Here is a 15270-nt window from a genome sequence, read left to right on the forward strand (position 1 = left end):
GCTGTGCAAACTCAACAATGCCACTACAGAACCTTGCCTTTAAAAGTATGATACAGATTAAAAGCCCTTGGTCTAGTTCCAGTTAATTTATTCTGGCATATCAATTCCAAAGCTTAAACGAGCTGGACCTGCACTATGCCCTTTTGTGTACACGGTTTTGACATCCATTTTAAACTCTGGCCTCTTAACTCTAATTAGGGCATTCTACCTCAACTTAGAAGGCAGTCTCGCTGCACATGAGACACTTTGGTGGTGTTATTTTGTTCCAGTGTTTCATTCTCTCATATCATTAGTGCATATACGCTACATCCCTATACGGTTTAGCCTGCAGGGAGTAAACAAAAGATAAGAAAAGAACAATGTGAGTAATTAAATGAATCAGACTTTTGGGACACATTTCTTTGACAACAAATGATTACAGCAAGCATGTTGGTGTTGATAGCCAGTTAAAGATGTACTTATTTGTCATTTCATTGCTATGGCCATTTGCTACCCTCCTCGTTTGATATGTTTTCCTTTCTAATACTCTCTAAAGTCTTCCCGTATGACCTAGTTGAAGGCCTTCCGTTGGGTTCTCCCAGTGTGTTCTATGATTGGGTTCTCCCAGTGTGTTCTATGATTGGGTTCCCTTTTGAAGAGAACATGGAGTCACTGCTGTGTGGCTACTGTTGTGCTGCTTTACAACTCCCTCAACAGGTTAGTATGACTGTTTTGTACAATTATCCTGTACATTAAATATATTAACCAACTTAAATAAAACTGGTGGTTTATTTCTATTGTGCACAATATACGCGAAACAGCAGGTATTGTTCTTGTTTTTGTGTACAGGGTTAAGAGACAACCATGGTTATTTAATAGTATAATATAATTGAAAAAATGGTTTATTATTTGTGTGTGTGTGGAGGGGGGAAGGGGGGAGGGTGTTGGAGGGTGTAAAATCTGCTTTGCAGAGGGACACAGTTTGCCCTCAATCGCTTTCACACACAAACACACATGAGGAAAGGCATTTACAAACAATGGCACATTCACACGTGCCCTAGCTCACAATAACAAAATCTCTCACACACACATGCAGCAAACCCCTCAACATGAACACACACACACACAAACACACACACACACACACTGAGTAAGCTGGATGTGAGGACCCCCTACTGCATCTGGGGAAAACACAGCTAATCAGAGGCATAGTAACAGGAGGGAGAAATGTCACAGAGAAATATCCATGGATAAACTGTCCTGCCAAAAGGCTCCAGGGTGGATGGGAGAATTCAGCATTAAACGCACACACACATACACACACAGACACAGACACACAGGCATATGCACTGGCACACAGACACACACACACACACACACACACACACACACACACCAGAGACGACAAACTACAAAACATGAGCTTGTGTGCCCCTGAAAAAACACTTGTGTGGTTAGTTTCAGATGACATGGCATTGTTTCTGCACTGAATCTGTGAGTGTTGAGGGCTGTGTGTGTGGCTGTGTGTGTGTGGCTGTGTGTTACATGCGTATGTGTGAGTGGCTCCGGGAGAGTGAGCATGTCTTTTCCTCACTCTACACAGATTACAGCTACGGTCACTGACTGCATTAATTAGACGCTGACCCTGGGTTAATGTAAAGTCTTTGTTTATAAATAACAGATTTGAATATGGAAATCACCATTAAATCATGAAAGCATGCTCAAACAGATAATTTATTACAGTAAGGCTGGTCTAGTCCATTAGAGAGAGTCAGGGAGGGATGTTATACTCACAAACACCTCCACGGTAATGGGGACAGTGCTGTTTAGGGCTGGGTTCCCCCCGTCTTTGGCCATTACAGTTACATAGATCTCTCCTTCAGGAACCATCTCATAGTCCAGAGGCCTGTTCACCATTATCACTACAGACAGAAAACAGTTGACTTCACATTTTTAGACTGTGCTCCCTTCTCAAGACACTTTATCATCACAGTACTTGCAGTCATTAAGGGTTGAGGGTAGAGATTTTAAGGACGTATAACAAAATTACTTAAATGCAAAAACAATGATTATAATCAACAGAATGGCACCTAAATACAATCATTTAATAATATATCTAATATTATATTCACACTCGCCTTAGGCAACACTTGATACCAGTCTATATGGCAAGCAAGCAATGGCAGTCTAAGGTTCTTCACCAAATCTTGTGTATCTCTGATGATTACATTTCATAAATAACAAATCAAGAGAGTGATACAGTGTTGAGTTTCTGAACAGGTGCTCAGAGTGTGTCAAAGAGCCCAGGGGAGAGGGGGCGAGGCTGCCACCCCAAATCACCCCAGATAAGGCTTCCTTCAGAGGCATGGTGCAAATGTCAAAACAGAAAACAACACAACAGCTTTGAAAGAGATGAGCCCGGTAAATATTTCATGCTGTGAAGAGCAGAGAGAAGGAGGGATAGATGTAGGGAGATATAGAGAGCAAGAGAGAGAGAGAGAAAGAGAGAGGGAGATGGAGAGAGATAAGTTAGAGAGACACAGGGAGAGAGACCGAGAGAAGCAGAGATAGAGGGAGATAGACAAACAGACAGAAAGAGTTTGAGGCTGGAGTGAGAGTGTTTTGTGCCTGCGGCGGCTGGCTGCGGGGCTGCTGACCTGCGTAGCCCTCCACAATGCTGATGCTGAAATAGCTCCTGAACTTGGAGGCGTAGGTGATGGTGTACGTCAGCAGATTGTTTGGGGGAGAGTCCTCGTCTGTCGCCTGAGATCGGGAGAGAGAGTCGGAAGAGAACAAGAGAGGGAAAACGAGAAGGAATGTCAAAATTTGAAAACAAGGCAGGGATAGAGATAAAAGGAAATTGAAGAAATGAAGGAAAACAAAGAAAAATTTAAGAAAAACAGTAGAGAGAAGGGTATAAGAAAGAGAAAAAAGTTATGAACCTATCCTAGTTACAATAACATATGCATCTATAAGTGAGATTGTGTGTATAAATGACGAGAGCAGACAGCTGTTGGAAAGGAGAGTGTGTGTGTGTGTGTGTGTGTGTGTGTGTGTGTGTGTGTGTGTGTGGTGCGTGCGTGCGTGTGCAGCCTGGACCTGTGATGCCGGATGAGGGGCCTCACTGCCTAATGAGCAACACAGCGTCCATGCAGCCAGAAAAAACCCGTTTAAATGAGAGAGAGAGAGAGAAAAAAGAAGGAGAGAGAGAGACAGAGAGGGTGAGAGGAGGGAAAGAAGTGCATACTGGTCTGCCTTTGTTTACTTTAGGGGAGTCGGAGACAAAAATAAGAGCTGTTTACGGGAAAACAGAAGCTAATAAGATGTCCATTGCATCCCTCTTTGTGTTCACTCCTTCTTTCTCTTTCACTCTTTCTTTTCTCAGTTCTGTGTTTTTTTAGGGGTTGGGCGCTCTGTGCTGGTGAATTGCTGACAGCACACTTCCCCACCGAGCCATTTCTCACAGCCATCATACAGGGGTAAAACCCCTGTGTTTAAGGTGAACTCCATCTAATCAGACGCACGCAGTCAAGCACACACACACACACACACACACACACACACACACACACACACACACACACACACACACACACACACACACACACACACACACACACACTCACAGTCCAGTCTAAGGTGCTCACATAAGTGTAATTGCCTCTCTCTCTGGGGCACAATCAGAGAAAAATGCTGGGCCATTAATTACAATCATTCACCATTACCCCTACCACCTACACACTTACAACTTAATATCTTTATCCACTCATCAGTCAGACACAAACACACATACACACGCATTTACACACACACACACACACACACACAGGCACCCACATACACACAAGCTCATGCACACACATACACACATACACGCACACACACAAACACACACACACACACACACACACACATATTGAGTGGAATCTGGATGGGAATAAATAGACACTGCAATATGCTAAACATAGACACACAACAAATTATACACTATACTATACATTATACTCATTGCGCATTTGAGACATTTATTGGTAGTATTTCATAATTACTTGAATATAATGTGGATTAATTTACTGATTTAGTGTGTGTTCTCTCTTCTCTGTCTGGGTGTATTTGAATGTAAGCCTAGCATGTGTGTACATTAGCATGAGGATGGCACCAGGTGTTGGAAGCTTTTAGGGCTTATCCCAGACCTGTAGGGGGGTCCAGGGGTATCTTTCCCCATGACAATTGTTTGGATTCTGGCAGCTAAATGCACCATTTTCACCCAGTTTGAGACAGAAACAGATAGCCTAAAGTCGTCTGTCTGACTCACATGAACACTACCCCATCCATTATACCACACTACTTGAAGAGACTTTTATGCCAGTTCACACTAACATGGGGCATGGACATCACCATAGGTTACCCATAGACTCGCATTGATAATGGATAAGGTTTTTAAAGACAGAAATGGCACAAATGGTCAAGCATGGTGTTCGAATGGGACACCTAACCACTGTGCTATGGCTTTACCAAGCAATAAGGGGAAAGTAACCTACCAGGTGGCAGTACAGGTTTGGGGCTAAAGAAAACATATCTAGGGGGTTCAGCCCAAAACCCTGGTCCTAGCCAAGCCCCTGGATGGCCCTCAGACCACCCTCTGTGGCCCCTGATGATGGCCAGGTAATCATATATGAGGGTCAGTGTGTTTATATAAATTATATAAGTGCCAGTGTGTTAGTATAGGTACGCACATGTGTGTGTGTGTGTGTGTGTATGTGTGTGTGTGTATGTGTGTGTGTATGTGTGTGTGTGTTTATCTCACCCTGACTCTGGCCATCTGCTGAGGCCCCTGCTCATTCTCCCTGAGTGAGCCCATGTAGGAGTCCTTCTGGAAGACAGGCGCGTTGTCGTTGACGTCCATCACGTTGATGCGCAGGCGGCCGGTGGTCTCCTCGCCGCCCCCATCCTTGGCCAGCACCGTCAGTGTGAAGCGCCGCATCAGCTCGAAGTCCAGGCGCGCCTTCAGCATCACCCACCCCGTCACCGCATCCATAGAGAACCTGAGGGCAGCAGGAGAGAAACACAGCCAATCAGGAGGCTAGGATGCAACACACTTTCAGTAACCAATAGATAAAGGACAGATCAGACAGGGAGGGACAAAATACCATCAAAAACTACGAAGGTTTCAATAACCTGGAAAGTTCTTAGAAGTCAAAATGTCCTTTGCCTGAAATCTTTTACAGTCCTGTAGAATCTTAAGGAGTGATACCTTATTTCCTCTGTCTCCCCTAAAATATGAATAGATTTGATATCTTACGTGCCGTGTCAGGTACATTTCAAGGACAAAAGGGAGGGTACAGCTATCCTAAAAAAATGTCAACAAGATGTGCTCACTTTGGTTCAAAAGATGACTTTTTCTGATATCATGAAATACCATAGCAGGACATGAAGTGTTGTCAGCTGAAAGTAGAGAAATGGGACTAGTTCAAACGGTTTAATGCGATGAGCGACGATAATGTTTAAACTTCTAATGGACAGCGTGAAAAGTGAGTCATCTCTTTCTTGCTCTCTCCTCTTTCGCTCTCTACCCCCCCCCCCCCCTCTATCTCTCTCTCTTTATACGAGTGAATCTGCAGGGCATCCTTACTGGTCTGGATCATCACTGAAGTAATATCGCACCACTCCAAATGTGCCAAAGTCACCGTCTGTCGCCTGGGGAAAGAGAGACAGAGAGAGAGAGAGGAGGGAGGGGATGGGGAAAACATGAGACATTAGCCCACTTGATATGTGTAAATGACTCTCGCTTAGTTGTGTGTGTGTGTGTGTGTGTGTGTGTGTGTGTGTGTGTGTGTGTTTGTGTGTGTGTGTGTGTGTGTGTGTGTATGTGTGTGTGTAATATGCAGCAACTTGTACAGTAATATCATTAAGAGTGCCTCTTACTCAGGCCAATCACACACGTAACAAATAGATGAGGGAATGCAAATCATTATATGTCTCACTGTGTGCGTGTGTGTGTGTGTGTGTGTGTGTGTGTGTGTGTGCACGCGTGTGTGTGTGTGTGCGTGTGTGTGTGTGTGTGTGTGTGTGTGTGTGTGCGTGTGTGTGTGTGTGTGCGTGTGTGTGTGTGTGTGTGTGTGTGTGTGTGTGCGTGTGTGTGTGTGTGAGTGTGAGTGAGCAGCTGAGTGTTTATCTATTTGTGTGTCCTCTAAAATACTCTTCACAATAGAGGGTGCTTAGTTCTGCTCTGTTAACGACGCGCACATGCTCAGCACTAAAGTTCCGACAGAGGGAGAGAGATGAAGAAAACAGAGAGGATGAGAGAGAAAGTGACACACACACACACACACACACACACACACACACACAACTGGGCATGTTCTACCTTCAGAAGAATAGAAGCACCACGGGGCTAACGATAAAAAGTTTCTCTTTGATATTTCACAAGTGTTATCATATTGCTTTCTCACACAGCATACAGTGCTGCTGCAGCGCCTGTCTGATAGAGAAAGAGAACCATATTTATACAAACAGATTATACTGAAATGATAATAAAATCCTCTACCCTCCACGAATGACTACATTATGATAATGATGATGATTGTGATTATGAATCACAGCAGGAGTCTACATGAAGAGGTCTCGGTCCTGTTCCTCGAGGTCACTGGGCCTAAGTGTTCTCCTGCTTTTCCCTGCTCTTCACTACCTGATAAAGGAATTCACAAATACATAGTGACCTCACTTTCTGAGTCGGGTGCGATGAGTTAACGAAGAACAGATTTGACGTGCTCACTCAGGTGTGAGAAGGAGGCAGAAACAGATGGAGAGGACTACATTAGGAGCGGGACAGAGAAAACATTGTTCTAATTCATTATTAATGTTTACGGCAGTCAGACGGACCTATCATTCATCACCGGGAACACTTCAATGCATCACAAGCACAGTACAACTCATCTTAAATTAGTTATAGACGCAGGCTTTCGAGTTGAGCTCTGCAAACCTGTTCACTGTTCTCTTGGGAGGAGTGCTGTCAGATTACAAACTGCTGGTCTAATCATACCACTTCAGCAAGAGAGGGAGAGTGGGAGGGAAGGAGAGAGAGAGCATGCAAAAAAGAGAGAGCGAGAGAGAGTGTGAAAGAGAGAGAGGGGGGGGAGAGGGTGCAGCATTGAGATTATTTTGAAAAGAGTTAATTTCTGTCTTCATTCTGAAAATTGTCACACAGACCAGTCCCTGCAGGATTTTGCGATTTTCTTGTGGTGATTTTTGTACATTCAAAATGAGAAATTTTACTTTATAACAACATGCCACAATAAATAGGAAAGCAGCCAATATGAAATAGGTTGTTGAGGATTGTTAATATTTACCAATGTAGAAATAGTTACTGGTATTACTAAATAGTCTTCTTTTCAGTGTTTAATAATTGACCGTTTGCATAAAGAACAATTTTACACATAATTCATGATTTCTTAATAATCTATCAATAAATAATACATTTCATGAATTAAGATTGTTATAAATGCAACTGCATTTAATCCCTTTAGGGCTTAGTGATTATAGAGAATATTTATCAGCTGCAACTTAAGAGGCCAAACGAAAATTAATTCCCATTAAAACAAAATAGATACATTATTTATTAATACACAAGTAAATATGAAGATGGCGTGGCAGTTAATAAAGTTGTGATCAACAGGTTATTGTGAAATTTGTATAAGTTGTTAGTAAGGGTCTATGATTACATGCAATTGCATTGATAACAATCTTAATTGATGTAATTTAATTATAATTGACTGAGCATTAAGAAGCCCTTAATTACATGTAAAGCTGCTATGAGTTATTATAGTAACAAATGGTTTGTACGCAAACACTTCATTTTTATAAATGCGCTTAAATAAGCGGATGAGTTGAATGGAAACACAGCTATTATGCCTGATGTTTAATACCATGTTTGAATACTATTTACAATTTCAAAACTGAATACAAGGCAGAATAACATAATGTGTAAGTAGTTCATTAAAACTTTAGTGAGATAACAGTTAGAGATCCAGCTAATATCTAACACCAAGCTAACTTCACCACACTGTCAATCCATCACACACCTGACATCAAATGCGTTGGACATTAAGCAGTGGCAGTGGATGAGGCAGACTGTGCAAAACCTTATGCCACCATCAGGCGCGCACACACACACACACATATATACACACGACATATACATATATACTGTATATATATATATACGTGGCACATGTAGGGAGAGAAAGAGAAAGGGAGAGTAGGAAAACATTTTCTATCAAAATCTTTGAATCTTGATGTATACAGGTTGGAGGAGCATGTTGTCTATAAATGATTGTTACTCCATGAAGTGGTGATCCACGGATTTTGACACATAGATGCAGACTCACAAACACTTACATGTCACTTGAGGTAGCTGGGAAACCCCTCATGGTCCTTACTCAAGGGTGGAGGATGCACACACACACACACACACACACACACACACACACACACACACACACACACACACACACACACACACACACACACACACACACGCGCACACACACACACACACACACACACACACACACACACACACAAACCCGATGAGTAGCTTTGATTGATCATGGTAGGTGAGGGTCCTATAATGGAGTTTCAGTTGAGTGACCCTGCAGAGTGATCCCAGGGCCATGCAGTAGTCTGTGTGTACATGAGTGGATCTGTGTGTGTGTGTGTGTGTGACTGGACTCAAGGTTGCCCTGATGATGACCCCAATGTATGTGTGTGTGTGCGTGTGTGTGTGTGTGTGTGTGTGTGTGTGTGTGTGTGTGTGTGAGTGTGTGAGTGTGTGTGTGTGTGTGTGTGTGTGTGAGAGAGAAAAATAGAGGTAAGAGGTAAGGGGTAAGCATATGTGAGTTTACTGTGAGCTTGGCATGACAGGCCATATTTCTTCAGCATGTACCTCTCTAACGTATAACATCCCTGTCACCCTGAGGAGACTTTCCCTGTCTCACACACAGAGGGGTGCTCTCTCCTTACTAGACCTACAGACACACAGACACACAACCACTCTCACACACAGAGGGGGGGGGCAGAAATGGGAAACTATTTGTCTTCTTCACTTCGCCTGTGAAGTTTGCAGCATGCCGTGGCTGTTTCACTACTGGATTAGCAGACAAGAGAGGGAATCAATAACTGCTGTGATGCCACTTTCCACAGCGTGTTTGGGCTCTGAACGACTCGCACGACTCGTGTTCTAAGACAGGTGGATGCTAAAGCGATGAGAACTGAAATAGTGGGCAGAACAGTGTTCTTCCAGTACATGGGGCAGGAGTTGACTACAGGAAGGCAATGGAGGAATAATGGAAAGGTGGAGGAGTGGGAGAGGGAGAAAGAAAGAAGGCAAGAGAGAGCGAGCGAGCGAGAGGAGCACTTTGAAATGCCAGTCAGGTTTTCATATTAACCTGTGAGCTTTCATCTGTCCCCACTCTCTGACCCAAACGCTCAACTCAAAGTCACTGAGCAGACAGCAGATAGATTTAGTCTCTCTCTCTCTTTTTCTTTCTCTCTCTTTCTCTCTCTCCCTCTCTCTCTCTCTCTCTCTCTCTCCCTCCCTCTGTCTCTGTCTCTCTCTCTCACATACACTCCCGCTCCCTCTCTGCAGCTTCATATTCCTCCTCTGTCACTTCTCCTCCTCCTCTATCTCCTTCCGTCCCTCCCCTCCCCTCCGTCGCTATCTCTCCTCTGCGTTTCCATTCTGGCTCCGTCCTTCCTCCCCGTCTACTCCTACTCTATCTCCGTGTACACACTCTCTCCTCCTCTCATCTTTCTCTCTCATTCTCCATCTCTCTACCCCTCTCTCTCCCGGCTTGAGTGACAGGTCTATAAGTGTTCTGATAGCGCTGAGGGTGTTACCGTGACGGCCGTCGGCATGGTGATAGGAGCTGTGCCTATGCTGTGGGAAAATACCGCCTCATTCATGGAACCTGGTGTGTTGAGGGTGGGGGCTGGGAAGTAGAGTGATAGCCAGTACCACCTTCTTAAGCATTGTCTTCATCATGACCCCTCACCCTCGCTCAACAATTGATGGAAACATCCTGGTACCGTCAACTGTCCTGTCCATTTTCTTAACTGTATGTTTCACTAAGAGGTCAAGGCAGGGGTCCTGTGTGTGGGTCGGTGTACATGGAATATTTACGTGTATGTGTATGTATGTATGCTCATGTGTGTTGCTGTAAATTGAGACCTCTAACCTGTAGACTGCAATGCATGGACAGTGGTGAAAAGTAACTCTACTGTACTTAAAAACTTTCCATTTTATGCCACTTTATATTTCCACTCAACTACATATATTCCACAGTTTTAGTTACTAGTTAATTTTAAGATGAAGATTTTACACAATGGATAATAGTGTATAACAAGCTTTTAAAATATAATGCATTGTTAAAGGTTAAACCAATGGTTTCCAACCTTTTTGGCCTCTGATGTCATACAAAAAGCAGTGTAGTCAGATGTCCACCAAATAGTGATTTTTCCCTCTAAACTTTTCCCAATTTGATTTCAATAAATATGCAAATTTTCCCATATCTCACCAAAATCAAAGATTAGAGAAAACACATTTGTGTATCAGAACTTTCTTCTTTCCACTCCCATCTCACAACCCCTCAGATTTATCTGGTGTCCTTGTATGTAAAACTGTGCATAACGTAGTTCAAACTGGCTCCACCACCAGCACCTACAGTAACATGCTACTTACACACCGACGCTTCAGAATTAATAATTTAATAATGTCATATATAATAATATATCAGTCAGAGGGACCAAAGCAGTACTTTTACCACTGTGCACGGTTAACCCCTCAGAATCAGAACTCTTACCCTATGCTCTCCTTTCCCTCGTCTCCCTCTCCCCCTCTCCCCCTCTCCCGTCTCCCCTTCCCCATACCCACTCTCTACGCATGACTGACCGCAGACATCCCCCTGTGTGGCTGCCTTAGCCTCGCAGCCCTTGGGGTTTAGTTTTCAATTTCTGTGAAGCACGTTGACATGGTGCTCCCTGGCAATAGAGCAATGGGAAATCATTTCAGTCCGCAGATGAAGCACCCTGGTAGTCAAACAAAACGCTTACATGAGACTTCTAATGCCATTATAGAGTTTCAGTTCCATGCAGATGCAGATGCTTTATAGCCTACAAGAATCTGTCCTTATTGTAGCATTAGCCTTTGTGACATTTAAAGTAGCGTGGGTCGTGGTCATTGTATCATTGCACAAAGACTTCCAGAGCTCCCGGTCTCACTTGGAGGGGCTCATGAAAAAGAGGTGATGCCAATTATACCACATTACTATGTAAATCTTCAGAGAGTTTGCCCAGCCAAAAGATATGACAGTCAAGTGGAGGCGAGTGTGCTGTGTTGTAAATGAGACTTGCTCGCTCACTCACATACTCACTCACTCTCTTACATACTCACTCACTCTCTCACATACTCACTCACTCTCTCACATACTCACTCACTCTCTCACATACACACTCACTCTCTCACATACACACTCACTCTCTCACATACTCACTCACTCACTCACATACTCACTCACTCACTCTCTCACATACTCACTCACTCACTCACTCACATACTCACTCACTCTCTCACATACTCACTCACTCACTCACTCTCTCACATTCTCGCTCACTCACTCACTCACTCACACTCACTCACTCACTCACTCACTCACTCACTCACTCACTAGATAATATGCTCACTTACTCACTCACACACATTCATTCACTCCCTCGCTGGTCCTCCTCACAGGCCTTAAAAGTTGCCAGTGCAGTGTGCATGGGGCGTGGGAGTATTAAGTTCAGTAGCCAGACCAAATCCCACAGTAAGCAGCTAAGCACTGACGCACACTAATCCCACATAGCTGATTGGCAATATAAAGTCCTCTACCCCCGGAGTCCCCAGGCACTAACTACAAAAGAGAAATTAGTTCTCAGTTGACCAGTCTGGTTAAATGATGTGTTTCTCTCCATCACGGAGTGAGCCAGCAGGCATGAGAGAGAGGGAGTGTGTGTGTGTGTGTGTGTGTGTGTGTGTGTGTGTGTGTGTGAGGGAGAGAGAGAGAGAGAGAAGAGAGAGAGAAACTGTGTGCGTAAGTGTGTATGGTCGAGAAATTTGCATGTGATTTCACAGAAAAGACAAGAAATCTATTCAGGTTGAAATACGAATTAGGACCTTAAAGTATTCCAGACAGTGGTAGAACTAATTGCGTTCTAGGGCAGTAAAGTCTGGGCCCCTCTTATAAAACACATATCTGAAAAATGTGTACAGAGGGTAACACCTAGCAATGCAAACAGTCAATCTAAAGCACATGCCCTCTATTACCCAGCACTGGAAAAAAGGATCAATACAAACTGGTGAAGATTTAAAAGTCCAGGATCTAGTTACAGATGTAGAGCTTACTTACTGAGCTGACAGACGGACTTAGTGGGACCATCTACCGAAACGCACAAGTGCTCCACTTCTCTGCGTCCCGGAGAGTAAAGTGTGTAGCGTAATGGGCATGGTGTTTACAGTGGAGTGCTGTGATCTATGGGCAAAAACTCCCACGGGGCCCACTGCAGCAAGCAGAGAAGAGGTGATGTGAGATTTAACAAGCCGCTCAAAGCACTTCACAATGAGTGAGAGGTGAGCACCGTGAGGCCATAATCACTTTGGCAGACTGCCTTTAGATGTCTTGGGAGCTGGAATGATGGTGGCTCGTGTGAAACAGGTGGCAGTTACAGGCTGCACTTGGGAGAGATTCAACACGTTGAGGGAATACTGTATGGCAGCCAGCTGGTCTGCGTGTGCCTCTCGGCCACACACAGGTGTGTCACCAGGGCCAGGTGCTCTACAGGGCGTCCCCCCCCCCCCCTCCTGAAGGAATCTCTCACATCTGTCTCTGTCTCACTACACGCTTGAATGACTAAAGGGTGTCTGTGTGGTTTGCACAATGTACTAAAGTGTGAAGCTAGGAGTGCATAGTCATGGACTAACCAACTCCATTTCCCTGGTCAGTAATTTGTGATGGTAATTAGCCCTCTCCACAAACAATGTGCACCAGAGCTGTGGTAGCCCTGAGCACCATATTATGCCTCTGCTGTCTTTTTGTATTCTTGGCTTTCAGGATGTCCTGAGGTTTTACCTGGATTTCGATTTCTCTCTCTCTCTCTCTCTCTCTCTCTCTCTCTCTCTCTCTCTCTCTCTCACACGCACACATGCACGCGATCCTCCCTGCTTTGGCTACACTTTGCCGCTGACCCATGTTTGAACCAGGCTGTATAAGCTCTGGAATGGAGATTACTGGGTGTGTCCAAATTCCGGGAACAGGAACATCTTGGAAGAGAAAAACATGAAATCCCAGACAAGCATGGTGAACGCTTTCTCCTACAACTGTGACCCGTGACGTATCAGACGTACACGTCGATTTTCTCCCAGAGAGGTTGGCAGACGTTGGCGCGGGAGCCTGTCGGAGCCGAAGCCGGCTACAGAGACGGGGCGGGATGAGCAGATTATCGGCCATCTCCATCACCCGGGCGATGAGGGGGCGTTGCTGTGACAGCCTTTATACCTTAAGTGACCTGGAATTTGAAATGACGGGCTCCTAAAATTGCTTTTTCTGCCGACACTCCGCAGAACCGGGAGGCGACAAAAGAGAAACCAATTACTGGCTGTCAGGCCAGCCGTCAAACAGGCGCGACCCCCAACACAAACACAGCCCACTGCCTCTCTCTCTCTCTGATACACACACACACACACACACACACACACACACATAATCCAAACCAACAGTTACACACATATAGATAGGTAAACAAGCAAACACACTCAAAAATACATATCCACACATACACACAGCCGTGTGGCCAGGTGAAGATGCCTGATGTTTGACAGTCAGTGATGAGGTGGTGATGAAGACAGCAGCAGAGGAGTTTTCACTGATGTCTGATCAGCTCCCATTCTCTTTGAAGCCCCCCCTCCCCGACACTGCTCTCTCTTTCTCTCCCTCTCTCTCTCTCTCTCTCTCTCTTTTCCTCGCCACTCTCCTCTTGTCTCACTCTTGCCATCATATCTCTTCTCCCTCCATATTTTGCTTTCTCTCTCTCACCCTCCCTACGCTAAACTCAAATTGTACACTGACTGTCTTCGCCTCTCCCCTCTCTCTCTAGGTTATCTTTTCTCCTCTCTCAGTTCCTCTGTATGTATGCAGTTCAACTCCCCTCCATTTCCCCTCCCTCCCTTCCACCCCCTCTCCCTCTCTCTCTCTCTCTTTCTTTCTTGGACTAGTCCTTCAGACTGCTTTGTCATACCCCTCTTTCCCATGGTACTTAATAATGAGAGCAAACGTGTGCACCTGAGTGAGTTCAAAAGGCTGTGTGTGTGTGTGTGTGTGTGTGTGTGTGTGTGTCTGTGAGTGTGTGTGTGTGAGTGTGTGTGTGTGTGCATGTTTCTAAATGTTTAGTCAGTGTGTGCACATATGATGAGAACACAGTAAAGGAGGGAGACAGGAGAGACAGCCTATAGTTAGAGAAGCAGATAAACAAATTGATTATCAGTGATCTCTCTCTTTCTTTCTCTCGCTCTCTCTCTCTCTCTTTTTGTCTCTCTCTCTCTCTCTGTGTGTGAAAGTGCAGTTTGTGGGTGAGCAATGTAATTTTTAGAAACGCATACACACATACACAGGGATTACAAACATTCACTGAAACATTTCTATTCCTCAGGGGATCAATAAGAAGTTTGCGGTCCTCTCATTCTTTGAAAAATGGAGAGTGAATATATACACCGGCGAGAAGAGCGAGGCAGAGAGAGGGGTTGGGGTGGGGAGGGGGGACACAGCATTGGACAAGGATAAGTCCTGGATTGCTTTTGCATGCCACCCCTGCAGTACTCCTTGATGGACACCCTCAAGCTGTCCACTCACGTCTACAAAAACCTATAGAGGAAGCAATAAAACTCCCTACCTCGACCACACAAGTGCAATTATCATATGATAAACATCTTCAACATCTCTGCCTTTGACATTTCATATTCAAATAATGCCTCCCCACCAAACCCGTCCACATTGAAAAATAAGCTTCATTATTCAAATTAACATAGCTAGCTAGCGGTGTCTGGTGTTTTTATGTGATCTAATAAGAAAGCGACCCACACACAAACACACACACACACACACACACACACACACACACACACACACACACACACACACACACACACACACACACACACACACACACACACACAAACACACACACACACAGCACTTGGACTGT

The 15270-nt window shown here is 44.5% G+C and overlaps 1 protein-coding gene across 1 annotated transcript in view; it reads right to left on the reverse strand.

Moving 5' to 3' along the window:
• Nucleotides 1-15270, reverse strand: part of cdh23 (cadherin-related 23) — a 197855-nt gene that overhangs the window by 72336 nt on the left and 110249 nt on the right. The window contains exons 13-16 of the mRNA XM_031579449.2: nucleotides 5612-5676; nucleotides 4787-5024; nucleotides 2637-2742; nucleotides 1774-1901 (exon numbers count right to left, since the gene is read on the reverse strand). Of these exons, the coding sequence (XP_031435309.1) occupies nucleotides 1774-1901; nucleotides 2637-2742; nucleotides 4787-5024; nucleotides 5612-5676 (537 nt within the window). The remainder of the gene's footprint in view (nucleotides 1-1773; nucleotides 1902-2636; nucleotides 2743-4786; nucleotides 5025-5611; nucleotides 5677-15270) is intronic.

This window comes from Clupea harengus, chromosome 13 (genome assembly GCF_900700415.2).
Source record: "Clupea harengus chromosome 13, Ch_v2.0.2, whole genome shotgun sequence".
In the NCBI taxonomy this organism is placed as follows: Eukaryota; Metazoa; Chordata; class Actinopteri; order Clupeiformes; family Clupeidae; genus Clupea; species Clupea harengus.